Source organism: Erythrolamprus reginae, chromosome 1, assembly GCF_031021105.1.
Source record: "Erythrolamprus reginae isolate rEryReg1 chromosome 1, rEryReg1.hap1, whole genome shotgun sequence".
Taxonomy (NCBI): Eukaryota; Metazoa; Chordata; class Lepidosauria; order Squamata; family Dipsadidae; genus Erythrolamprus; species Erythrolamprus reginae.
The window spans coordinates 69,703,695-69,730,567 of record NC_091950.1 but is presented as its reverse complement, the minus strand read 5'-3'; the positions used below and the strand labels follow the sequence as shown (position 1 = coordinate 69,730,567).

General features: G+C 38.2%; 2 protein-coding genes across 7 annotated transcripts in view; one reads left to right on the top strand and one right to left on the bottom strand.

Annotated features, from left to right (window-relative positions):
* Positions 1–13,783, top strand: part of ZNF410 (zinc finger protein 410) — an 18,353-nt gene extending 4,570 nt beyond the window's left edge. Inside the window, exons 3-12 of one of the 5 annotated variants that reach the window (XR_011559434.1) lie at positions 84–219; positions 1,366–1,584; positions 1,770–1,961; positions 3,459–3,618; positions 4,860–5,041; positions 5,904–5,993; positions 6,882–7,007; positions 9,676–9,810; positions 11,579–11,975; positions 13,135–13,783. Coding sequence is in view for 4 of the 5 variants with exons in the window: in XM_070755075.1 (XP_070611176.1) it covers positions 84–219; positions 1,366–1,584; positions 1,770–1,961; positions 3,459–3,618; positions 4,860–5,041; positions 5,904–5,993; positions 6,882–7,007; positions 9,676–9,810; positions 11,579–11,699; positions 13,135–13,159 (1,386 nt within the window). In the remaining variant the exon portion in view is untranslated. The remainder of the gene's footprint in view (positions 1–83; positions 220–1,365; positions 1,585–1,769; positions 1,962–3,458; positions 3,619–4,859; positions 5,042–5,903; positions 5,994–6,881; positions 7,008–9,675; positions 9,811–11,578; positions 11,976–13,134) is intronic. The other 4 variants (XM_070755084.1, XM_070755075.1, XM_070755105.1 and 1 more) reach the window with 4 other exon arrangements.
* On the bottom strand, positions 13,784–26,835 carry FAM161B (FAM161 centrosomal protein B). 2 transcript variants are annotated; one of them, XM_070754995.1, is made up of 9 exons: positions 26,682–26,835; positions 24,033–24,346; positions 22,068–22,621; positions 21,236–21,561; positions 18,193–18,320; positions 17,101–17,268; positions 16,561–16,660; positions 16,235–16,371; positions 13,784–15,079 (listed from the first exon to the last, which is right to left on the bottom strand). In XM_070754995.1, the coding sequence occupies exons 1-9, from the start codon at positions 26,742–26,744 to the stop codon at positions 14,995–14,997; spliced, it is 1,875 nt and encodes a 624-aa protein (XP_070611096.1). In that variant the 5' UTR covers positions 26,745–26,835; the 3' UTR covers positions 13,784–14,994. The 2 variants fall into 2 exon arrangements, with proteins under 2 accessions (XP_070611096.1, XP_070611088.1); XM_070754987.1 differs by having other exon boundaries at positions 21,230–21,561; positions 26,682–26,819.
* Between the last annotated feature and the right edge of the window lie 38 nt (positions 26,836–26,873).

The window sequence follows — 26,873 nt, the reverse complement described above, 5'->3', positions numbered from 1 at the left end:
AAGAGAGATTCTATTATATAAAAACATGTTATTATCTTATTTACTTCTGCCTTAACATCATTGTTTTGTATTATTTTTTTCAGTTGCTGGTTCAGTTTGTTCAGAACACATCTATCCCACTAGGACAGGGGCTTGTGGAATCAGAAGCTAAAAATATTACCTGTCTATCTCTTCTTCCCGTTACAGAATCCCCACAATGCAACAGATTAATATTGCCAGGTAAAAGCTGAAATCTGATAAATTCCAAAAATATTTTGTATTGTGTTGTGTTATAATATCACACCTTTGGAGGATACTGTAGTTTTGAAGAAATCTATTGTGACTAAAATGTTTTGTTGGAAAACATTTTTGATAATATGCTGTGGCTATAAGTGGAAATTCAGTTTCCTTGAATGGTAATATAATGGCAATAAGCTGTTGGAGAAATCCTTTGATGGTTTGAGCTCCAGTATGTCAATTATACGTTATTTTCCATCACAAGTCCAGGTTCTGCTGAGGATGCAACTGAAACCCTGCCTCAGCACCTAGAGACTGTGAGTTGAAATTGAGGTCTACCAAAATCGAGATGTTGTTTGCACATTGGGGTTTTCTTCTGATTCTGGTGATTATTGATCACTTGCTATGATTTAGGGGTCCTCCTGGATTTGTGACAATTACTATAGCAGTAGTTGGAGCATTTTTTGGAAGCGGGAAGGCTGTAGTTTAGCTTTGAATGATGCATCAGTCCTGGCTTTCCTTGGATAAGAGGACCTTGTGACCATAACTCATAACTTTATAACCTTATGTCTGCAATGGCACTGACTTTAAGAATTGTAGGAAACTTCGGTTAGTACAGTATTGTCAGTATTACCCAGAGACAGTTGTATTGCAAGCCCTCTGTTGGTGGCAATAACTCTTGGTGCAATTTAGAATACTGATTTTAACCTTTGACGGCCTTAATGGTTTGATGCCAAGAGCATTGCTTTTCAGGATCTAGCTCAACCAATATAATTTTGTTAGGAGAAGTAGAAAGGGAGGCTGATGCTCAAAACATTTCTTGCTGCTATTAGTGTAATATTCTCCTGCTAAAGTTAGATCTCCCCTCTATTGGCCATGTTTCAAAAATGTTGGGGACCAAATTCTTCTGGAGGGTATTTGGTTCATGATGTGTTTTCATACTGGTATTGTATGTTTTATTGTATCTAAGCCTCTGAGTCTGAGAGTCTGTTGAAATGTAGAAATTTGATAAATAAGATGCATATATTATAAGACTTTTTTTTGGCATATTTTAACATAATTAGCATTGTGTGTGATACCAAGGCTTTAACATTGATTTTATAATAAATGTACCAATGGCTCTAAGTTAGATGCTTTTTAAACTTTCAGATGATTCCCCAAACCATATTCACTCTTCCAAGCATGCTTCTTCTTCGGCTGTTCTGCGAAGTCTCCAGGTAAATGTTGGCCCTGATGGTGAGGAGACAAGGGCACAAGCAGTACAGAAACCACCTGACCTTCTTCCAAGTCCTGATACTTCTACCTTATTGCAGGATCTTCAGCCTGGTGATAACACTTCCTTTATTCTCCTCAATTTAACACGGACAGGTAATTATCATATAGGTAGATCAGTTTTTACTATTAAGAAACGAGATATAATATTTGAGATTCACTGCTTTGAAAAGTATGGTGAAGTTTTTTCACATAAAACCCTGTGGCACAATATGTAAGTCTAAGTCCTAACAAGTAGTTTGGCTTATCTTGCTTATTACTTAAGATAACTTCTTTTCTAGGCATAGGATCTTCTTCAGAACACCTGGTATTTGTCCAGGATGGAGCAGTCGATTCTGGGAACAATTTCTTTGCAAATAATAGCACAGACAGCAGTACCCCATGGTTTTTACGTGTACAAGAACTGGCTCATGATAGTTTGATTGCTGCCACCCGAGCACAGCTCGCTAAGAATGCCAAAGCAAGCAATAATGGTAAGTTCTTATTTTTATTAATACCTTTGCAAAGATACAGATTAAAGTAGTTCAAGATACTTTTCAGAGAACAGGGCTGTCAAACGTGGTGGCCTGCAGGCCTGATGCATCATGTGCAGGCCACACCCACCCCAGCTCCATGAAAGAGAAAAGTCACAAAACATAAGAATAAGAACATAGGAACATAAGAAGAGCCATGCTGAATCGAGTCCAGCATTCTGTGTCACACAGTGGCCCACTAATTGTCCATGGGGATCTTGAGCAGAAGGAAAAGGCAAAACCCTCCCTTTCCCTTGACCGCCAACAAATGGTACCCAAGGGAATCCTGCCTGCCTCAACCAACATAGAGGCGGCACATGGACATCTATTTCAATAACCACTGATACACTTGGCATCTATGAATCTATCTAATCCTGCCTTGAAGCTATCCAGGCTGACAGCCTTCACGATCTCATCTGGAAGTGAATTCCATAAACATTACATGATGGCAATGTAACGCCTTGGGATTGACACCAGTGGCTTAGAACAATTATTCATGTTTATTTTTTTATTAATATTTCTTTGTAACACTGCTTCTGAAAATGACTTTTATAGCAAATGTTGCATTTACAGTGATCCCTCGATTATCGCGAGGGTTCCGTTCCAAGACCCCTCACGATAATCGATTTTTCGCGATGTAGGGTTGCGGAAGTAAAAACACCATCTGCGCATGCGCGCCCTTTTTTTCATGGCCGCGCATGCGCAGATGGTGGAGTTTGCGTGGGCGGCGGGGAAGACCCAGGGAAGGTTCCTTCGGCCGCCCAGCAGCTGATCTGCTCGGCAGCGCAGCGAGGAGCCGAATCGGGGTTTCCCCTTTGCGTGGGCGGCGGGGAAACCCCGATCTTCGTCTGCTCACTGCTGCTGCGGCTGCCCAGCAGCTGATCTGCTCGGCAGCGCAGCAGCAGCAAGCAGAGGAAGATCGGGGTTTCCCCACCGCCCACGCAAAGGGGAAACCCCGATTCGGCTCCTCGCTGCGCTGCCGAGCAGATCAGCTGCTGAGCGGCCGAAGGAACCTTCCCTGGGTCTTCCTCGCTGATGCCCCCGCTCCCCGCCCGCCGCCCGCCCGCCGCCCACCCGCCGCCCGCCGCCCGCCAGCAAGAGGGGGAGAGATAGAGAAAGAGAGAGAAGGAAAGAAAGAGATGAGAGAGGGAGGAAGAGAGTGTGAGAGAGGAAGAAGCAAGATAGAGAAAGAGAGAGAGAAAGAAAGATGAGAAAGGAAGGAAGAGAGTGACGTCATCGGGTGGGGAAAATCGCGATATAGCGTTTCACGAAGAACGAGATCGCGAAAATCGAGGGATCACTGTATTATAAAAAAGTGGAATGTTATTAACTAGAAATGTAGAAAAAAGCAGTAGTGAAAAGACTTGGTGTTAAAAATATATTTAATTTTACTAGCTCACAATACTCATATTTTTTATTTGTAGATGTTGTCTAATTGTAGGATTTTTTTCTTTCCAGGAGAAAATGTTCATGTTTGTTCAGGAGAATCACAGCCAAAAGAATCCATCCCCATTCCTCACCTACCCCGGGTAGAAAAGAAATTGCAGTGCACTGTTGAAGGCTGCGATAGAACATTTGTATGGCCAACTCACTTCAAATATCATCTAAAAACCCACAGGTAAACCTGAAGTTTATCAGAGTTCCATATCTTTTATATATATTAATTCAGTGTATAACTTGTTTCTCTTTCAGAATAATTTATATTAAATTTGGGGAGAGATGGTCAAAGTAAGAGAGCTAATCTCTACTTTGTAAGCTCATCCAGATAATTTTTTTAATATTAATTTAGGTTTAAAAAAGCTGGCAGCTACTTTGATTTGTAATTCCTTGGGCTGAATAAACTGGTATTTCTTTTATTATACGTATGCCCAAAAGGAAACATATCAGCCAAACAAGTGGAAAGACAGGCAATTGGTAAAAGAATATGCCCTTCATGTTAGCAAAACTGAATACATTTCAAGGGATTCTGATCCCCTTCTGAAAAGCAATTGAAATAACATTGTCAATAGGAAGAACTCCTTTAACATCTTCAGTGATTAGGACATTTCTGAGGGCATCTGGATTTCTTTCCATTTTCTATAACTTAACATGTACACTGTTTCCCCCGAAATAAGACATCCCCCGATAAGCCCAATCGGGCTTCTGAGTGCATGGCAATAAGGCCAAGGACTTATTTCAGGGTTCAAAAAAAGTGTTTCTCTAGTTGGAAATTTCAGTGAATGCATTCATCCCAGCTCTTTGCTTTTACTATTCCAGCTTTTTAAAAATTACATATCAGGTGTTTTTGTTTTTTAAACTGCCATTATTTTTCTAGTTGATTAGATTTTTTAAAAATATTCCCTTTATATTTGTTTTATGATTTGTCCAGTTTTAGTACCTTATGTGTACGTTATTTTTGTCTAATTGAAAGACTAATCTACATATATAACCTGTGATGATCTTTCATTAAGAAATTTGTATTTTACTCACTTCATTGACCTTATTTATTTACTTGTTTCATTTAAAAAAAATATTACCCTGTCTTTCTTTTGTGGTACATATATTTGTGTTTGGCCTGAATGTATTAATCTGTGTTTTATGTGTGCTTTATAGTTGTAACTTATTTCATATGTTGTGAATATATTACTTAATTGTTTTTTTAATCTCTTGAGATATTCCCTCTAAAACCATCAGGAGTTTTAAAATAATATTGTTTTCTTCTGTCACAATTATTTCTTCTTTACTTTCCATGAACTTTGACTATGTTTAATTTAAACTTTTTGATAAAAATGTGACATTATGACATTGTAAACAAAAATGTCTTTTTAATATTGGTTGGGGTTTTTAATATTAATTAGTGAGAGTAATATTGTTTTCCAGGAATGATCGCTCCTACACATGTCCAGCAAAAGATTGTGGGAAAAGCTTTTATGTCTTACAACGATTGAAGGTGCACATGAGAACTCATAATGGCGAGAAACCATTTATTTGCTCTGAACTTGGCTGTGGAAAGCAATTCACAACAGCTGGGAATCTGAAGAATCATCTGCGAATTCACACTGGTAAATTCTTTCAATCCACTTTGGAAAAATACTTTTCCTTCATTAATAAGTTTATGACCACCTTTCATGAGATGCTATAAAAGTTTGGATATATAGTCTCGTAAGTAAACATGGCTCTTCTTTTCAGTCTCACAGAAAGTTTTTGAGGGTTTAAAATAGATTCACAGAAAAAAGCTAATAATCAAATTTCAAGATAATCTTGGCAACAGTGGGCTTTGTGACGAATATCTTTAGATGAAATAGACTATAGTGGAGGAAACTTTGTTGGAGAAGGTGGTTTAAATATAGAAGGCAAACCAGAAGCATTTTGTGGGGAGATATGGAAAATTCACCGGCAAGATTCAAAAGACTTATTTCTGTTTGTAAGCAACCTATGGTATGAAACAAAATATTTCAATGCAAGGGAACCATTATTGCTTATTTGTGTGAGAAATAATGTAGATCAGAAAAGATCAGAATGTTTGCAGTGATAAACTGTAATATGTGAGGGGAGAGTGTAATCAGGAAAGGGATTACAGTACTGTGAAAATCAGACTTGGAATTCTTTATTTAAAGATATGCACTACATTGCACTATTTTGAAGATGAGGATAATGTAATAACATATTTTTCTGCGCCTACCAGGTGTTCTTTTTGTGCAGGCATTCTGAATTGAGTGAAATGATTATGCGATTTCATTTTAGAATATACCAAGAATTAAAAGTTGAATATTGTGTATGCTGTAGAAATCTGGTAATAGAACATACCGCAGATGATATAAATACTGTACTATCAAAATCCACGCAAATAAATTACTGTTTTCTATTTACATGGTCTTTTAAAAAATGAAGCAAATAACCTAATCATGATTTGATCTAACACAGGGGAAAAGCCTTTTTTATGTGAGGCCCAGGGCTGTGGTCGTTCCTTTGCTGAATATTCCAGCCTTCGGAAACACCTAGTTGTCCATTCAGGTAAGGACATTTCATTTTTTCAGATGAAATTCACAGACCAGAGAGTATTTATTGGAAATAGCTGTATAATTTCTAGGTCCTCTCTTTTTTCTTTCTAATTTCCGTAGCCTACTCACATGATATCTCACTCAGTCTTCAAGCATATAAAATCTCATCTAGTCCAGATCCACATTTGGTAGATTAAAGATTACAGATCATACAGATTCACAACTCCAAATTATGAACATTTTCTTGCAAAACAATGCTTTGAATTTGGCAGCCTTTGTAGTGCTAATATCATATTTTTCGGATTATAAAATGCACTCCCCGCCCCCCAAAAAAGAGGGTGACAATTTGTGTGTATCTTATAGAAACATAGAAACATAGAAGTCTGACGGCAGAAAAAGACCTCATGGTCCATCTAGTCTGCCCTTATACTATTTTCTGTATTTTATCTTAGGATGGATATATGTTTATCCCAGGCATGTTTAAATTCAGTTACTGTGGATTTATCTACCACGTCTGCTGGAAGTTTGTTCCAAGGATCTACTACACCAAATGTAGCCCACTGCTGAAAATGGGGCATACGAAGGTGGCAATTGGCTATGGCATTCCTTGCAGCCTGAACAGCTGATCGTCAGGATGCCAATCCGACAGACAATTAGCTGCTTGTGCTAATCAGGCTGTGCTGGAGCAGAAACAAGCTATTCGCTATTTGCTGCAAGGAGGCAAATTGCCTGGAGGCAGAGGCAGATTTTTTTCTTGTTTTCCTCCCCCCAAAAAGTAGTTGTGTCTTATACTCTGAAAAATATAGTACTTTATATTGACTGAATTTTATTGATATCATACTGTTTGACCCATAATAAATATTTAACTTTCTGTTTTACATGTTCTTCTGCCTTGTTTCAGGACTAAAGCCACATCAATGTCAAATTTGTGGAAAGACATTTTCTCAGAGTGGTAGTAGAAATGTACACATGAAGAAACATCATTCGAGGGTTGAAACAATTAGCAATAGGCAACATGAGCAAACAGGTAAGGACTAAAATAGAAAAACCTAATATGAGATCCCCAAATATTGGTAAGAATTGGATCCATACCAGGATTAATGGATTGGTGATAGTTAATCCCCTTGGCTAGGAGGTTAGGTGAGCTTTGTGGCTTTATGTTTTGGTACTTACTGCTTTAATCAGAGCATTATGAATTTATATTCTTATAGTGGTTTTTAATTTTTTAATTTTCTGCCATCCAGAGTCACTGTTGTGAAACAAGTGGCTCTATAAATAATAATTTAATAATAATTAATTATCGTAATTAAAGTGGTAGAATAGAGTTCAAAAATGAGTGCAAGGTTATTCCTTGCAACCTATACACAAGAATCTGATCTACTAACTTTTAAAGCAAATTGGGGCTGGATTTAGGTCTCTTCCAGGGACATAGGGTCTCCAGACTGATGACACGTTTGATTTCACCTTTTGACTCAGCCTGGTTAGGGCTGGGCTAGGCAGGAAGTTGTAGTATAATTGCCCCTTTTATTACTTAATCCTAGCCCAAGGTCTTTAGATATATTTCTAGTTGATTAATATTGCCATCTGAATAAAGTATACAGAGAGGTTCTATCTATCAGTTACAGTTGCAGGTAGTGCTCAACTTAGGATCGTATTTGAGCTCAGAATTATGGTTGTAAGTCATGCGGGTTGGTAAACTAGGTGTCCACGTGATGCCTACTTTAACAATCCTTTGTAGTTATTAAGTGGAACACAGGCTGCCTTGAGGTGGGGGAGGCCTAACGCAAGTCCAGGCCCACACTGCAGTATCTCCCCAGGTCTTTTCTCTTATATTACTAAGCAGAATAATACTGTGTTTTCCCAAAATAAGCCCACCCCTCAATAGCAATAGCATTTAGACTTATATACCACTTCACAGTGGTTTACAGCCCTCTCTAAGCGGTTTACAGAGAGTAAGCATATTGCCCCCAAACATCTGGGTCCCCCTTTTACCAATCTTGGAAGGATGGAAGGCTGAGTCAACCTTGAGCCTGGTGAGATTTGATCTGCCAAACTGCTGGCAGCCAGTGATCAGCGGAAGTAGCTTGCAGTACTGCACTCTAACCACTGTGCCACCGTGGCTCTTATAATAAGCCCTCCCTGAAAATATTTAAATGCATGTGCAGCCTGTCTCTGACATTTTCTGTGGTTAGTGTTGTGAGTGATCCTTGTCAGCCTCAGGACATGTCTGATTCTGAGGACGATGAGCCAGGTTCCTAAGTTTTTCCTGGGTTAAGAAGGTTATCAGATGGAAGGGATGCCAAGAGTGAAGTTGACAGTGATTTAAGGGTGCCTCAGGGAACTGACGTTACACTGGAAAGTTGGTCCCTGTCAGATAGTGGTCTAGAGATAGAAATTGAATGGTTAGATCCAAGATATCGAAGAAAAGTCAGAAGAAGGGAAGAGGTCCAAGGTAAGAGATATTAATCCACATTAGTAGCTCTGTGGATTGTAGATGTCATTTCCAGGATGAAACCGGAAATGAAGGCGTGTCTGACAACTGCGGTACACTAATCACAATTCTTAGTTAATCTAAAATTGAATATTATTACATTATTACCTATCTTCTTGGAAAAGATATTATAGCATATTGTTTCTTCTTAGGAAATATGATGTTTGAATACGTGTCCTTTTTTCACTTGTGTACCTTCTATCAAAAGTAATCTGGTTTTTGGTTGCTTGGGCCTTATTTCTCATACTGGTAGTTCTCCCTTAATCACCATAATTGGGACTGGAATCTCAGTCATTGAACAAATCAACATACTGTATTGTGATTGCTTTGCTTGACAAACACGATCCTGAAAGTCTACAGTTGGTTCATTAAGCAAATGCATGAAGCAAAATTCTTATGTCATATGATTGCAGGGTGCTTGGCAACTGGTCACAAGTGAAAGAGATCACACAATCAGCTGACCATGGGAGTGTATGCAATTTTTCGAAACAGTCAGTAGTACTTTACAGGCCATAAAGGACTCTTCTGAGGCTGTTGGTAATTCAAAAGTGGGTTAAATGAAGACTATCTATACCTTCTTGGCATTGTACTCCTGATGCAGTATCATTGGTTTACAATGTATGCCCAGTTCTGTTTCCTTCTGGCATGATTTGAATCAGCCATGTTTGCAGAATAATGGATTATCTTGGCACAAGATTTCATTGAACATATCCTTAGTATTGAGCATGTTGATTTTTTTGTTGAAGCATAAGATGCTCTTGCATTTGAGTAGGCTGTTTATCGTTCCATGGCATGTCTTTTTGATGTCTTAAACAATATACAAACAAGTGACATCAGAATAGTTATGGATTGCAAAAATGGATACATTTTTAATAAAAGTAAAATATATCTGAATAAAATATTGAAATATTATGGCTTTAAAATTTAATTCATGATAGTGAAGTTTTTGTTTCACAAAAAGTCCTCTTTGAAGAATACTAATCTAATTTAGTTATCATCTCCTTATGAAACATTAGAATTACACATACATCAACATTTACCTGTTGCTACCAGCCCCTCATCCTCTGTGCTAAACAAAGAAAATCTTGAAAGGATAAGTGCAGCACAAATATTCTGTAATCATATTTCTGAGTAATAATATAATCCTCTTTCCTGGACGCTAAAATAACATTGCATGGTTATTTGATGGCTTTTTTTAACCCAGAATCACTGATGGGCAGCAGTTTGTTGGAAGAATCTGAATTAGACAGTAAGAGCCTGGTGTCAATGAATTCTCCATCTAGCCTTGTTGAATCTTTGCATTTGCCAGATCCAGAATCAATCATTGGTGTAAAAGAAGGTGAGAAAATGTTTCTCTCTAATCTAAAGGAAGCCCTGTATGAAACAAACCAAAGATAAAAATAGATGGTCTTGTGTTTTTAATATATAATGTAATTTAATGGAGTTAAAAATGGAATACAGGCAAATACATCACAGAAAGGTCAACCATAGTGCAAGAAGGATTTTAAAACTTCCTTGATAATTGTATAGTGATAGTGGAATAATGTTGGCAAATAAAATGTTGCCAATTTTATTCCATGTCCTTTTGAGAACCTGTCAAGAAAAGAACCATGATTTTCTTACAAATGAAATCTGTACGTTGAAAACAAATGTCTCATCTTAAGGCTGGATGCTTTGGCGTTGCAGCAAGTAAAATAAAATAAAGTGTTTTGAGCCTCACCAGCTGAGATTCTACAGCCGATAGGACTTTCTGCTGGATCAGACGGGATAGAGAGAAATAACCAGGGGTATGATCAATGCCTTCTCAATATCATACCCAGACCTTTATTCCTGCTAAAAGGGATCCAGAAAATTCATTTCTTGAGTATTCTGAAACTTCAGTATGATCACCTTCTCTATAGCCTTCCCTAAGACGGGAAGATTGGACATTGGATGAAAATTTTCCAGACTAGTTGGGTTAAAGCATTTAGCAATGCCCCTTGAGAGGGGTACCACCACCATCTCAAGGGTTAGTGCAAAGGAGGAATTAACTATTACCCAAGCCCAACCACATGTCCTCTCTCATACAGTCATAATTAATCAGAAAAGGCATGTCTAACCCAGAAGTAGCTGAACCGAGAGCTGTGAGAACCATGTCCATCTCTTTAGTGCTTAACAGGGTCAAACTTTGCCCAGATAACCATGCAAGACTCAGCCTCCCTAACCTCAACTGGTCCTGCTTCCAGCTGGAGTCCCAACAGAAAGCAGTTTTATCAGACAGATTCCTGGCAGATTCCTCACTGCAAACTTGTATTGAACCTCATAGCTAAACCCTCTTAGAAGAGCCAGAGTCACTCAAAACAAGGCTGCTGGAGACCTATCTCCAGATGTAATAAAGGTCTAGACCAGTGTTTCCCAACCTTGGCATCTTGAAGACATCTGGACTTCAACTCCCAGAATTCCCCAGCCAGTGAATGCTGGCTGGGGTATTCTAGGAGTTGAAGTCCAAATATCTTCAAGTTGCCAAGGTTGGGAAACACTGGTCTAGAAGTATTTTATATTTTGCTATCCTTACCACCATAAAATTGGCTCAAACAGTGGATCTAATCCATGTTTGGTTGGGTTTGTTCCTTGTTGTCTGCCAGAAGGACCATGAGGGCTTTGGTGAAACCATTTAGCAGACCCTTCAGAGAAAAGTTCTCTGAAATCCATTTGACTCCATTAGTTGCCTGGAGATGATTAGTCCAATAAGTCCAATCTCCCTGTGGTGGGTGGTGGTGTCAAAGAATTATAAATCTGCCTGCGAGTTTCTCCATAATGGAAGAAAAGCCACCTACAAATTCATAAAACTTCTCTAAAAGAAAAAGAGCTCAGACTACTGTTATGTGTTGTATATGATGAGATATCACATAAGATAAGAGATCATTGAAATCTTGCAAAATGTTGTGTGCATAATAAATTGTTATCATTGTATAATGATTGTGTGTTAGTATTCCCCTTCCCTTTTTTAACTGGAACTCTCATACATTTTTTTCTAATTTTGCTTTACTGTATTTACATGGCACATGCTGTACCTGTAAATTGAGAATTTTTAAAGTATCGGAGGTTTTTTTCTGCTTGATTTGTAGAGGTTCTAGCTGAAGCAGCAGCAAATTCTCTCCATGATGTATCTGATGTGGTTTTGCCATCTCATCATCTGATGCCCATGTCAACCTCAAGGCACTCTTATGGCGTATCATCCTTACTACAGTAAATTTTTAGGTCTGAAAGTTTGTTTTGAAAAACGTAGAGCTAGTCCCTTTAATTTCACAAACCATTTGCTCCTTCTATGATTGATGGTAAGAAATTTGTATGTTTTTCTACTGGGGAATCAGACCATTCTAAAGTGCACATATCCTTCCCATTTTGCTCAGATGGTGAAGGTAGAAAAAAAATCTAATTTCAGTTCCTGTGGGATGGGAGAATTCTTTTTTCCAGTTCCACTTGAGAATGCTCTGTCCTCACTGTAGAAGAAGGATCTTCATGGTAAGTTCAGTGTATCATTGCTAAATATGGGGTAATTTCACTGAAGAATTTGATAAGTTCAGTTTAATAACAATCCTTATAACAATGTTAATATATTTACTTCTTATTATATTGGAGGATTACAACATTCCTTTTCAACATTTTATTAAAGATGGAAAATTACAGTATTTTGGTAATTAGTATTTATAGGATGCATTAGCAACTATTCCTTTATTGGATGGATCTCTTAATTGAGATAACTTTAAGTTTGGAATATGCACAACTAAAAAGTGGTTTTGAGTCAGCATTATAAACTGACTTCAATGAAAACAAAACATATTTTTAGAAAGTCTGCTTTTTTTTCTTTTGGATTGTTCAGAAAATTGGTATAAACTTAATATATTAAACTTGTTTGCTCAGTTTCTAAATTTGGTTAGAGAATTTGGCCAAAAACTGGTTTTCAGTGTTTATTTAGAAGGTAAATGCACAATAAAGTCTGCTGCAGGAAGAAGTGAAAAGTGTTGGGAAGAAAATATCATCTAGCATCTGGCTCCTTCTCAACTTACAAACATTCATTTTGGGCAGGGCTCCCAAATTCTTCAGCTCATCAACCTCACGTCATGAAATTTTAGATTGTCCATCAATCCTAAACATTCATTATATGGAAATAATAAGTACTTATTTAATAGTACTGTGAATAACTAAAAATACTACAAATAATAACAGCCTCATCAACTTTCGGTGGTGTCAACATTCACTACTTTGGAAAATCATGGTCTTGGGTATTAAGAAATATTGCATGGATTGATTAAACCTACTGTTTCACATTTTCTATATTAGTAAAATACACTGCTCAAAAAAATAAAGGGAACACTCAAAGAACACATCCTAGATCTGAATGATTGAAATATTCTCATTGAATACTTTGTTCTGTACAAAGTTGAATGTGCTGTTGATTCCTAAGTGGACAGTTTGATTTTGTAGAAGTTTGATTTACTTAGAGTTATATTGTGTTGTTTAAGCATTCCCTTTATTTTTTTGAGCAGTATAGTTTAATTTTAAAACTACAGGATAAAATAATTCAGTATTGTTTGAACTGAACTAAAGAACAAGCTAGTTCATTGTTTAGAAGTCTGTGTTACAAGTACTAAGAAGTAAAATGAATGCATTTATTTTACAGTTACAGAAGAACAGCAAATCTCTGACACTGACTATATGATACCAAATGAAGCTAAAGAACAGGCTTTTTTGATGTTCAAGTTGTTTGACATTTAAATTCCTGGAATTTGTGCAGTGTCTTCAGTTTACTTATGACATGGTGGAGCAGAGGCCTGGACTACAATTTTGTTTCAGTCAGCGAAAAAAACTGTTTTATAAGCGAAGATGGAACAGTAGCTATTAATTATGGAGTTAATATTTAACCTGGTGTCCAAAAGCCAGGAGATAATGTTCTTGTACCTAGGTTAAAGCCAGATTTTTTTTTTCTTTTTTGAACTGACCGACATTATATTGGCTTGTTCTCGGAGATCACCACAGTGTGGCAGCTCTGGTTTTGCTTCTTATTTATAGGGGCAGTTGGTGGTACTCTTTCATTGGGAATTTTTGCCTTCCCATGCTTTGTGTGGATATATTCACTAACGTTGCTTTTGGTCCAAACTGAAGAGCTCATACTATTCAGAGTATTGCTTAGGTCACACTTGCTTCTTGTTGTGATATGTATTTTAATTTCTAATTATTAGGTTTAATAATTTTTTGTTTAAAAAAAAATCAAAGGTAGAAATTATTCAATGGCATTCTGTTGTAAATAAACTACATATTTCCATTCTCAATATGATTGCACGTGTATTTATTTGGTGGCTTTTCAAATACACTTTGCATTACAAAGAGGTTCAAAATGAGTAATAACTTTAAAAACACAATGCAGTTATATACAGTATAAAACACAAACAGTGAAAGACTAAATTAACAACAGGTTTCCAGGAAGAAGGGCAAAGAAGTGGGGGCAGATGAGGCAAGAGACAGCCCAGTTCAGAGCTGAATCCTGGGAAGAGGAAATTATTTAGGATAGCTACTCCCTAATATCTCCCACAGTATAGCTTTTAGAGCAGGATAGTAAGGGTTTAGTCTAACAATAATATATGTGGTGTAAACAAATAATGCAATTTTGGCTGGATTATGTTACATTGCTGTTGGACTAGTCCAGACACTAATGGAAGATTAAAATTTATTTGAAATGAATACACTGACTCAAAAAGAAAAAGTATTTAAAAGAGCACTCAGTGGTCCCTAAATTCTTATCCAATTAATAAAGACTTGGTGTGCCTCAAGAACATACTAGAGGGGAAAAAGTGGGATGCAGTACAACTATTTAGTGAAAAGTTCTTGGCTAAAGCCCAAGTGCCTAAGATTTCTTTGAAAAAGAGTACATTTTTCTGTCTTGATACTAAAGCCTTTGAATGTACATTAAGCAACTTTTATTTTCACGTTAAATCAACTACGCACATTTTAGGTGGCATCTAGGTCTTTTGGTTGAAAGCAGGTAAACTCATTGCGATTCTAGAAAAATTTGGTCATTGTTTGAAACCCTCATCTAAAAGGTCTGTGCCAAGTTTTTGAAAGCGGTAGTTGTAACTCATAAACAGAAGAAAAGAACTAGAAGAAATAGGGTAATATTTTATGGCAGGCTCACTTTTCCCAGTTGTCCGCATGTTAGAGATTACTGTTGGGATTCATTGTTTATTTAAGTTGTTAGGCTTCAGTTGGCTTGTGGGAATTGAACATTTTGTGACTAGCCTTACTTACCAATGATATCTATTTTAAATGTGCCTTTAACTTTCAAATGTGTTCTCTGGTTCAAACCGATTGGGATGACTGATGTATATACAACTTCCTAGCAATCTTTGTTTTAAGCAAAATCTCAAAACTGTAGCATTAGCCAAATTAATTAAAATATACAATTTAGCTTCAATTCTGCAGAAATATAGTCCTTGGTTAAAAGAAAAAAATATACTGAAAGCAAATGAAGATTTATCAGTTGTTCCTACTTTAATTCCAATCTTTTTAGTCCCTCTTGGGATAGTTGTTTTATGATGTCAGCCTCAGTATCACTCTGCAAGTCGTGACTTCTGTTGATTAAAAGCATTCATTACATTATTGTCAGTAAAAGCACTAAAGTGATCATCACAGTGGCAAAACTAGCAAATTTGAATCCTTTCTAAGTCGTCAAAGTAGCATATAGTTTTCCCATCTTATCCTTTCAACAGTCTCTGAGTTAGTCATTCTCATTTTACCTAAAGTCAGACAGAGAAGTTTATGATAGGGAAGAAAATTATATCAAGTGCTTATGGGGCAGTTCTGAAGGCATTGCTAACTTATTAAGTTTGTTGTTTTGTTGGTGGCAGGATAGGGAGACAGTTACCATCTAGGTTTTAGAAACATAGAAGACTGACGGCAGAAAAAGACCTCATGGTCCATCTAGTCCGTCCTTATACTATTTCCTGTATTTTATCTTACAATGGATATATATTTATCCCAGGCATGTTTAAATTCAGTTACTGTGGATTTACCAACCACGTCTGCTGGAAGTTTGTTCCAAGGATCTACTACTCTTTCAGTAAAATAATATTTTCTCACGTTGCTTTTGATCTTTCCCCCAACTAACTTCAGATTGAGTCCCCTTGTTCTTGTGCTCACTTTCCTATTAAATACCTCGTGAACCTTATTTCACCCTTTAACATATTTAAATGTTTCGATCATGTCCCCCCTTTTCCTTCTGTCCTCCAGACTGTACAGATTGAGTTCATTAAGTCTTTCCTGATACGTTTTATGCTTAAGACCTTCCACCATTCTTGTAGCCCGTCTTTGGGCCCGTTCAATTTTGTCAATATCTTTTTGTAGGTGAGGTCTCCAGAACTGAACACAGTACTGTATTCCAAATGTGGTCTCACCAACGCTCTATATAAGGGGATCACAATCTCCCTCTTCCTGCCTGTTTTCTTGTTATTCTCTCTATTTCCATATCTATTTGAAATAAAAGAAAGGTAAATGATTATGTCAGTATAGCCTACCAATTTTGCAGACCTGTTGAAGAGAGAAGGTTGAATATACCTTGAAAGAGGTATGGAATATCTGGTTTCATAAACCACAGGCAGAAATGTAATGCTAGTGGATGTTGACATCTATGGAAGCTGGGTATGGGCCTCTGAATCATGATTTCAATACAATCATTAGCCTTTTGGTGGCATTTTTTTTTAACTTACAAACATATTTTCCTTTCTTACCTTTTTGATTCAAACTGTTGTTGCTTTTCTACTGTGTCGGTGGCTTCTCTCCCCTTCTTTTTCACAAACTCTTCATTCAATCCAAATTGCTGCAAGGTGTCTTTAAAATGCTTCTGTGCGCCTTGACAGGCACTATGCTTTGGAATAGGAAAAAAGAGATCTGAGAAACACCTTTCTCTTTCACTAATAAATTAATAAGTAATTAAAAATTAATTTAAATCCTCAGGTAAACTTTCTAAAATAAAACAGGTACACATTTAAAAAATACATTTAAAAAAATAGTTTTGAAGTAATTTTTAAAAGCTACTCAATTGCAAAACGTTTACTGTTGTGACTTGTTCAAATAGGTACGGTCTATTCTTCACACGCATCTTCATCTCTTCTAGTTCTTTCTTATATTCTCTTGTTCTTTTTTGGGAATTTTGCCTGAAAACAAGAATTAAATTTACTGCCCAAAATAATCTGAATTATTGCTCATATACGAAAAAAGGCTTTGTTCTCTATAATTCCCAGAATACAGGATACTTTGCCTTCAAAAATAAAATTGGTCTCTATTTGTCAAGGAGTTAACAAATCTTTTTAGTCTAATCTTGTAAGTTAATGTTCTAATACAGTGTAATTCTAGTATATATTTTTTGTTTGCATGCAGCATTTTGGAATTGGGAATTGTGCAAAGCAGCCTGTAAATAACAAGTAAACAAAATATAATAATTATTTTATGATTGCTACATTTTGGGCACAATTGAAAGCTAATCTATCTAAATAAAAACATGTATATACAGACATATAAACACATAAACAGTACCAAGCAATCTATATTTAAATATTTAAATCTCAGTATTACTTGGTAAAATTATAATACTGACCAGTTTTGCTTCAGTTTTTCTTTGTGTGTCTCTTCTAAACTTTTATGTGGGTCCATAGCTTTTGCTCGACAAATCAAGGATTTATGTATTGCTTGACATTTTTTTCTTTGTAGCTCTGCCCAGAGTGCACCTTCACTCTCCTTGTACTTCTTATTTTCTTGGAGGAGTCTATAAATATAGACATGGTCAATGGGACATATAAATAGCCCTTGACTTATGACCAATCACTTAACAACTGCTTAAAATTACAACAGGCTTAGAATCTGATTTATCTGATAAATCTTCATAATCAAGGGTATGGTTTTCCCAGTTGCAATGTATGGCTGTTGAAAGTTGGGCCATAAGAAAGGCTGATTGTCAAAGAATTGAGGTCTTTGAACTATGGTGCTGGAGAAAACTACTGCAAGTCCCGTGGACTGCAAAGCAATCGAACCAGTTGTAAAGGATATCAACCCATTATTGCTGGTAAAGATTGAGGCCAAAAGAAGAAAGAGATGACAGAGAATGATGTAGCTGGATGGAGTCACTGAAGCAGTAGGTGTGAGCTTAAGTGGACTCCAGAGGATGGTAGAGAACAGGAAGGCCTGGAGGAGCGTTGTTGGTATGTCTCGGTATAGCTAAGCTATGAGACCTTTGACATACTCTGAGCAGAGAATTTTAACAGTGTGGATGTGTGGTAAAGCCAAAGAAAGAAAAGACACAGACTTAGTTATGCTTAATAAGTACTATTTACATATATACAAAACAGAAACAATCCATAACAAGCACTAAGCCATACAATATAATAAGCACTAAGCAAATACACTCCCCCCTCAAGGCAAAGCAAAAGTGAATGAGCATTAAAGCATCATTGAGGGAAGGAGTACTGGCGACCTCTTATGGCGAACCAGCCCAAAATATTTAAAGTGATAGTACAAGAGACTACAATAGGTAGTTTACAATGGCAAACTCTAACAACCATGTACCTTGTACTAACAAACGTTGTCCATGGGACAGAAACGACTTCACAACTATCAACATAGCGATGGGAGAGAAATGACTTCACAACTATCAACGTTCTTCAACAGTATTTATAAAAATGTTATTACTTACTTAATAGCACTTGCCCTCTTTCTCACTGCATCTGTAATATATATTGGAAGTGTATTGGTAGAGAGAGATGAAATACAATTAAAAGACCGACTTCTTTGTATTGGAGCCGTAGAAGGTTGCTGAGAACCCTGAAAGGAAAGAACTTTTGGCTAGGTTTTTTTGAAGAAAATTCTGTGGCAAGTACAATTTTAAATGCAGATATTCTTTTATATGTGTGTCCATGTAACATTTTACTAGCTTGCAAAAGCCTTGTTAATATATCCTATGTCAATATACAGTATGTATCACTGTTCCCTGTAAGCTGCGCGCGTGAGTGCGCACGCGCTCCAAAATACCCCCGCACACACCCTTTTCCTCGGTTGCGCGCTCCCCATCCCCCTGCCAGCCCGCGGGGGGGGGGGGCGGGGAGGCGCGGGCAGTAGAAGGGAGCCGCGGCCACCCCTGCCTCTCCATGGTGCCTCCGGCCCCCTCGCGCTCCTGGCCTCTCGGCCCTGCCCCCCGCCCGCCTGGCCTCTTTCTCCTCCGTTGCAAGAGAGGCGGGGCAGGCGTTCTCCAGAGGCTGGTGGGCGCGCGGGCCGGCGCGCGCTCTTCCCATCTCCCTGCCTGCGCGCCCGCCTGGAACATTCAAAGTAAGAGCGAAGGGTTTTCTTATTTTGAATGTTCCGGGTGGGTGGGCTGGCAGGGAGATTTGCTGCCCGCCCGCTCGCTCCGCCTCTCTTCTCCTCCGCTGCAAGAGAGGCGGGGCAGGCGTTCTCCGGAGGCTGACGGGCGCACAGGCCGGCGCGCGCTCTTCCCATCTCCCTGCCAGCCCGCCCGGAACATTCAAAGTAAGAGCGAAGGGTTTTCTTATTTTGAATGTTCCGGGCGGGTGAGCTGGCAGGGAGATTTGGGGAGCGCGCGCCAGCTGTCTCCCGCCCGTCCGCTCGCCTGCCCGAGCCGCCCACCCGCTCGGCCTCTTTCTCCTCCGCTGCAAGAGAGGCGGGACAGGCATTCTCCGGAGGCTGGCGGGCACGCGGGCTGGCACGTGCTCTTCCCATCTCCCTGCCAGCCCGCCCGGAACATTCAAAGTAAGAGCGAAGGGTTTTCTTATTTTGAATGTTCTGGGCGGGTGGGCGGGCAGGGAGATTTGGGGAGCGTGCGCCGGCCCGCTCGCCCGACATTGTAAATCACTTTCGCCAGCCTCCGGAGAACGAGCGTGAGAGCGACAGAGAAAGATAGAGAGAAATTGAGAAAGAGAGTGAGAGAGAAAGAGGGGAGAAAGAGATAGCAAGAGAGAGAGAACGAGAGAGAGAAAGAGTGAGAGAAAGAAAAGAGAGGGAAAGTGAGAAAAAGAGAGAGAGCAAGAGGGGAGAGATACAGAAAGAGAGAAGGAAAGAAAGAAAGAAATGAGAGAGGAAGAGGGTGAGAGAGAGGAAGAAAGCAAGATAGAGAAAGAGAGAGAGAAAGAAAGAAAGAGATGAGAGAGGAAGGAAGAGAGTGAGAGAGAGGAAGAAAGAAAGAGAGAGAAAGAGAGAGAAAGAAAGAAAGCTGAGAAAGGAAGGAAGAGAGAGAGGAAGAAAGCAAGATAGAGAAAGAGAGAGAGAGAAAGAAAGATGAGAGGAAGGAAGAGAGTGAGAGAGAGGAAGAAAGCAAGATAGAGAAAGAAAGAAAGAAAGATGAGAAAGGAAGGAAGAGAGTGAGAGAGAGGAAGAAAGAGAGAGAGAAGAGTGGAAGGAAGAGAGAGAGAAATGATAGAAAAAAGGGGAGGAAAAAAAGAGAAATGAGAAAACGATTGAAGCAGAGAATGACAGGAAAGAGATAGAAACAGAGAGAGAAGTGACTCTTGATTTAAAGCATATGGTAAAAGCTCTTAAATAATAACAGAGAAAAAAACCCAGCCCTCACATGTTTTTATTAATAGTTTTGCTGGTTGTTTTAGTTTTAATAGTAATGGATATTGGTTTTTTTTAATTATTAATTTCTTTTAATAAAAAAGAAAAGATTTATTTATTTATTTATTTATTTATATTTCTATGCCGCACAGTCCCTACTTTTCCGCCCACGCAGAAAAAAAATTAGAGGGAACATTGGTATGTATATTTACATTTTGCAAAATTCCAAAATATGCCGTCATTACCACACAGAAAATATTCATCAACTGCTTTTTTAGCCAAGTTTCAAAGAGAAAAGCTTTTATGCAAAATATGCTGGCTAGCCTTCTCTTTGTCCTCAAGATATAATTTGGAAGCCTTCATAATTATGGGCTTGTTTTTAGCTTAATAATTTCTTTTAAATCCTTTTAACAATTCAGAAACTTTGTTCCACAGGCAAAAATGAAATGCACATTTCTCCTTTAGCATCCACCAGACTAACCATTCCACACTGGAAATCTGCCTATTCTGCTGACACAAAGGAACATTCAATTAAATTGGTGCTATGTCCACCATAGGCAGCCATTTTGTGAATCCGGAAGCCCTACAGAAGACATATTGCAAAAACCTGAACACAGTATCCAAATACGTCCATCAGTTCAAAATGAATTAGAGCAGTGGTTCTCAACCTTCCTAATGCCGCGACCCCTTACTACAGTTCCTCATGTTGTGGTGACCCCCAACCATAAGTCTAGCGCCAGTTCTCCCAACAGAGCTTTAAGCTGATTGGCAGGAAGGTCAGAGGGACACCCCCACTGTAAACACCTGATTGGTCCAATTGTAAAAATATATTCCAAGGCACCAGAACAGAAACTTTAGTTCCTAACACCATGGGAAATTTGTCTTAGGCGACCCCTGTGAAATGATCATTCGAACCCCAAAATCCCAACCCCCCAGGTTGAGAACCACTGAATTGGAGGGATCCTTTTCTATTTGAAATTACATTAACATTGGACCTCAAATATAAACTTATATTGTTATGGGATATTGTTTCTTACTATATTCCCCAATAGATATATCCTTAACATAAAGCTTTCTCACTGTTTTGAGTGACAGAAAATAATTGTTTATGTTGCGGATCTATTTGCACATATAGAAATTCAAAGAAGTTAAAGCAAATCCTTTACCATCACCTTGTCACACATTTTATGTCTGCAACTGAGATTTGCAGTTCTCAGTCTGAATGGTTTATTACGAGTTGCTTCTTTAGTTTCTTGTGTAGTTAGTGCTTTTCTCTGAAATGCCCAGTAAAGTTGTTCAAAATCAGGCACTGAAGTATTAATTCTTGGCTTAAAACTAAAGTTGTTTTGCAGAAAACCCAACTTTTGCTCCCTATTTTTGGAGGCAATTGGGGATTTTTTCTCCCTTTGTTCATTGTCAAGCTCAATGGGGGCCCAGGACTTTTCCAAAAGTTCCTTGGCTCTCAACTGAATACGGATTTTTCTTAAGAGTTCAGTTTCTAAGGATTAAAAGGAAAAAAACGATGAACATTCATCCTATGACAATTTACATAATAATATACAATGGAAAATGCCAAAGTGCAACAATCCTTCTCAATATGATATTTGTTCTGCATTTTGCAAACTATACCAAGCAGTATAAGCAGCTGACTAGGAACACAAATCTCTAACTTAGAGTGATTATGTGTTATCAAATCTGCATTGATTTTTTGCAATCACAAAAATTTTCTCTGGGTAAACTAAAAACCCAAAATTCAAAATACTAAAAGTTGTGTAAGTTCTTATGTGAAACATATAACCAATTTGCACTGCATATATTGTATTTCTGAATAAATATATTTGATTAATTTAATTGCTTTTACATTGGACAAGTCTCTATATTGTGATTAAATAAAAGAGACAAAAGTTCAAAATCAGATTTTTGTGGCAATTATTTTCCTTTCACAAATCAAGGGAAATATTAAGAATCATTACTATGTTAGGAAAGTCAAAAGTGATTCTATACCTTCCAGTTTATCCCCAAGCATTGGCTCATAGGTGGACTTGGGGATTTTCTTCCTGAAGTTTGGTAATATTTTCTTAGCTGGAGTTAAAATGTTCAGAAACTGCTGTTTGGTGGCCTCTTTTCTCTTCTCTTCTTTTATCTGAAAGCTGAAAGGCTTTTGCATTGCAAGTAGCAGCTCCTTTCTTTTCTGAGTTTCCACTTGTCTACGGATCTCATTATTTTCCATTATTTCTTGGTAGAGTGGCAGATAGATATGAGCAGGCACCGGTTGTGCTCTAAATTGTTTTTGGCATTCTGCAGCCTCTTGCAATTGTGTTTTGTATGCAGTTGACTCTTTTTCAAGCGATGTCTGTGATTTTAAAATGTCAGATTTTGGATGAGTTTCTCGAAGGGTCATTTTGAAGGGCTGAGGAATGGTACAAGAGGAATTCCCGGTAGCTGGGGCACTCTTTGGTTTTGAACAAAACTGAAGAAATGGATCATAATTTTTCTCACCTTTTGAGCTATCTAAAGTGATATCGCAGAAAGACTTCCAACTTTTTATATTTCCACGCCTGAGAATAAAATTCAAAAACGTTAAGAGAGGCACAGATAAGTTACTTTACATAAATTAAATAAGCTAGGTATAATTAACTTTTTCAAGACTGTATATGATTTTATTAACCATTTCATGAAATATTCTATTGTAATATACAAATTACGATAGAAAATATTCCCTCAAAAGCCAAATAATTACTGGAAGACAAAGAAACCTACATCCAACCCAGCATAGAAACCATAACCTAATCAAAAAAGGTCAAATCATAGAGAACAATAGTGGTGAACAGTAGTGAATGAAAAGCAGTAGATCCATTCTCCCTTGCTTCTATGGATGCCACAAAATACACAATAATGATTGAATAATAACTTACTAGCGCCTCTGTTGTCAGACTGAGATATATCACTAGATATGTTTTTGTAGACCTGTGACAGGCTTTGAGAGGAGGAAGGTGTTCCTTCTTTTCTCCTAAGGTTCAATACTATTGACTGTGTGTTGTGAGTGTTCCTTGTCCAGCTCTGATAATGATAGATTCTGAGGAAGATGAGCCAGGCCCATCTGGGTATCCTGGGCCAGTGGTGTTGCCAGCTGATGCAGAGAATGAGAGTGAGGGAGAAATAGACCTGGATGAACCTGAAGGACCACCAGAGGTGGTAGATATGCAATGACAGTAGGGTTTGACTTAGATGAGGAGGAAGTCAGGAGCCTTTGCTAGATGCCCGCTTTAGAAGATTAAGAGAAAGGCAAGAATACTTGTATGGAAAAAGGAAGTAGTCTGTAGTTTGTAACTCTAGGGAATTATTGACACTTATAGGTATTTAAGGGTGGCATATGGGTAATTCAGGGTGGAGTTACAATTTTTTGCAATGGAATCGGATGATGTTTGAGGGCTCAGCCAGGTTACGCTAGCCACCTGTTATTTTCCTGCTAAAAATCCTTGGAGACAAAATGCCCTGTCTGCTGAGATGCTGGGAAGCTGTAAAAGTAAGTCTGTGAAACTGGAGAATCCTTATCTCATGAAGGAATGCGAGTAGCTTTGATCTTTTGGCAGCAGCCTAGCTGCGGAACTGTTATATCTTAATTACCTTCACTGAGAAACTTGCCAAGATTATATCACAGGCATGACATTGGCTTGTAAAAATGAGATTTTATCTATAAAAAGACTGATTTGAAAATATCAATGTGTGGATTCCTCCTTTGTTTTCAAGCTGCGTAGGCCCGGGAAAGAACACTGGTATTTTTTTCAGAGGATTAAGAATTGGGAGTATTGTGTTATAATGATCCTTCTCCTTTCTGCAGGGTAGATTTAATTGGGTATTGATGGCATGTGAGTGATCAGACAACTAGCCCTCAATCTCTGCTTTATAGATGGCTTCATAACTTTATCTTCTCCAATCCCATGAAAAAAAAACAACCACTCATTTTACCTCAGATCATTCTGGAATTTTATTGGCAATATCAGTCTTCCATTGCTGTGGAAAAAATCTTCCAGTTCCTTGTCGTTTTTGGATGAGTGATGAGCATTTTTCAGCTTTTCTTGATATAAGAGTCCTAATTCTAACAAACTCTGCCTGTTTTTCTTTTTGAGATCCTGAACTGAATCATAAAACTGATCACCTAAAGTTGAAGTAACTGTTTGGCCTTGTTGTGTCTTAAGGAAATTCAGTAGCTCATTTCCAGTAATGTTACTACTTAATTCCAGGTCTGGTTCTGACTCTGATTCCACTTTAATTGGAAATACCTAAGCAAAGCAAAGCAAAACAAAACAGTAAGACCAAAATATAAAGCAGAGTAAGAACTTTAGAAAAGATGTTTGTATTCAAATGGCTCAACTGGCCATTGATTTGATTACCGTAATTACTATTTTCCTGCAAGATAATCTGCATTGATATTACATTCTCTTTAATGCTGCCACTTCTATATACGCATAGAAGTAGACCTTGATGTATGACCACAATTGAGCCCAAAATTTCTGTCACTAAGAGAGACATTTGTTATGTGAGTTTTGCCCCATTTTATGACCTTTCTTGCCACAGATGTTAAGTGAATCTCTGCAGTTGTTAAATGAATAACATGATTGTTAAGTGAATCTGGCTTCCTCATTGACTTTGATTTGTCACAAAAGGTGATCACATGACCCCAGGACAATGCAATCATGAGTCAGTTGCCAAGCATACGGATTTTGATCATGTGACCATGGGGAGGTTGCAATGACCATAAGTGTGAATAATGATCATGTCACTTTTTTTTCCAGTGCCATTGTAATTTCAGGTGGTCACTAAAAGAATTTTGCACATCAAGGACTACCTGTATTTCAGAATAAGACTAATTCAGACTAGGGTTAATAAAATGGTCAACACAATTGCAGAAGGCGGCTTTACTTGGAACAGCGTCCATCCTAGAACAATATCTGTAAAACCATCAAACATCCATATCTGGAAAAGCCACAGTGGCGCAGTGCTTAGAGTGCAGTATCATTGAGAATGCAGAATCATTGAGTCTGTCATCTGCACCTCTATAACTGTCTTCAGAGGATAATCAGAACTGCCGAAACAACAATTGCTGCCAACCTGCCTTCCATTGAGGACCTGTAGGCTGCATGAGTCAAAAAGAGGCCTGTGAAAATATTTACTGACCCCTCGCATCCTGGACACAAACTGTTTCAACTCCTACCCTCAAAACGTCGCTACAGAGCACTGCACATCAAGACAACGAGACACAAGAACAGTTTTTTCCTGAACACCATCCCTCTACTAAACAAATAATTCCCTCAACACCGTCAGACTATTTACTAAGTCTGCACTAATATTAGTACTAGTTTTTTCTCATCATTCCTATCATCCTTTTCCTCCCACTTACAACTGTAGCTGTAACTTGTTGCTTGTATTCTAAGATTTTTATTAATATTGATTGTTTCTTCATTGCTTATTTGACCCCCATGACAATCATTGTTGTACCACATGATTCTTGACAAATCTAGATTTTCTTTTATGTGCACTGAAAGCATATGCACCAAGACAAATTCCTTGTGTGTCCAATCACACTTGACCAATAAAGTACAGTATTCTGTTCTGCTCTGTTCTATTCCATTCTATTCAATGGAATAACAAATAATTCCCTCAACACTATCAGACTTTCTACTAAATCTGCACTTCTATTCTACTAGTTTTTCTCATCATTCCTATCATCCCTTTCCTCCCACTTAGGACTGTATGACTGTAACTTGTTGCTTGTATCCTAAGATTTTTATTAATATTGATTGTTTCTTCATTGCTTATTTGACCCCTATGACATCATTAAGTGTTGTACCACGTGATTCTTGACAAATGTATCTTTTTCTTTTATGTACGCTGAGAGCATTTGCACCAAGACAAATTCCTTGTGTGTCCAATCACACTTGGCCAATAAAATTCTATTCTATTCTATTCTATTTCTATTTATTCTATTCTATTCTGCTGATCACCAGTGGTTAGAGTACAGTACTGCAGGCTACCTCTGCTGGTCATCGGTTTGGCAGATCAAATCTCACCAGGATCAACTTTGACTCATCCTTCCATCCTTCCGAGGTTGGTAAAATGAGGACCCAGATTGTTGAGGGCAATATATGCTGACTCTGTAAACCATTTAGAGAGGGCTGTAAAGCACTGTGAAGTGGTGTATAAGTCTAAATAGCCATTGCTAAATGCTATTGCTATGTTTAATGATATTACAGACATCATTGCAGGATGGAAGCTGTTCTGAGTAAAGCCATCTTCTCATCATTTTGTTAGGTCTTTGGTAAGGACTCCTCCATAGGTAGACAAAAATACCAAACCCAGTCTGAACATCTAGCGAATGCTGGCTGGGGAATTCTGGGAGTTGAAGTCAAGATATCTTCAACTTGCCAAGGTTGGGAAACACTGCTCTAATGGCATCAGCTAGGATGCAACTACTGTATACCCAGCTGGTCTCCAAGGGTGTGGCTAACGCAGCCAGAGGAAACCTCGCAAGAACAAACACGAAAAAACACCAAGCCGACTTAAAGCAGCTTCTGCCACTAAACCACCCACCATTCATCTTGGCTGGCGTCCGCTTACCCGTTGTAGTTCTTCCGGAGGAGGCTCCGCTCGGGCTCCATTAGCAACCTGCGACACTGTCATGTCTCTTCCACCCCGGTTCCCTTCGCCGCTACTAAAACAGCTCCACGCTTACCTTGCTTTTAGTGCTGTGACCAATGAACCCTCTCCTTTTTTGGTTGCTCTCGCATACTGACCAATGATAACAAGGCC

Coding starts and splice junctions, on each gene's coding strand:
- FAM161B (XM_070754987.1), bottom strand. CDS start 26,744: ATGACAGTGTCGCAGGTTGCTAATGGAGCCCGAGCGGAGCCTCCTCCG. Junction 24,347..26,681: donor CTCCGGAAGAACTACAACGG/GTAAGCGGACGC, acceptor TGCTTTGCTTAG/GTATTTCCAATTAAAGTGGA. Junction 16,372..16,560: donor TATTTGAACAAGTCACAACA/GTAAACGTTTTG, acceptor CCTATTCCAAAG/CATAGTGCCTGTCAAGGCGC.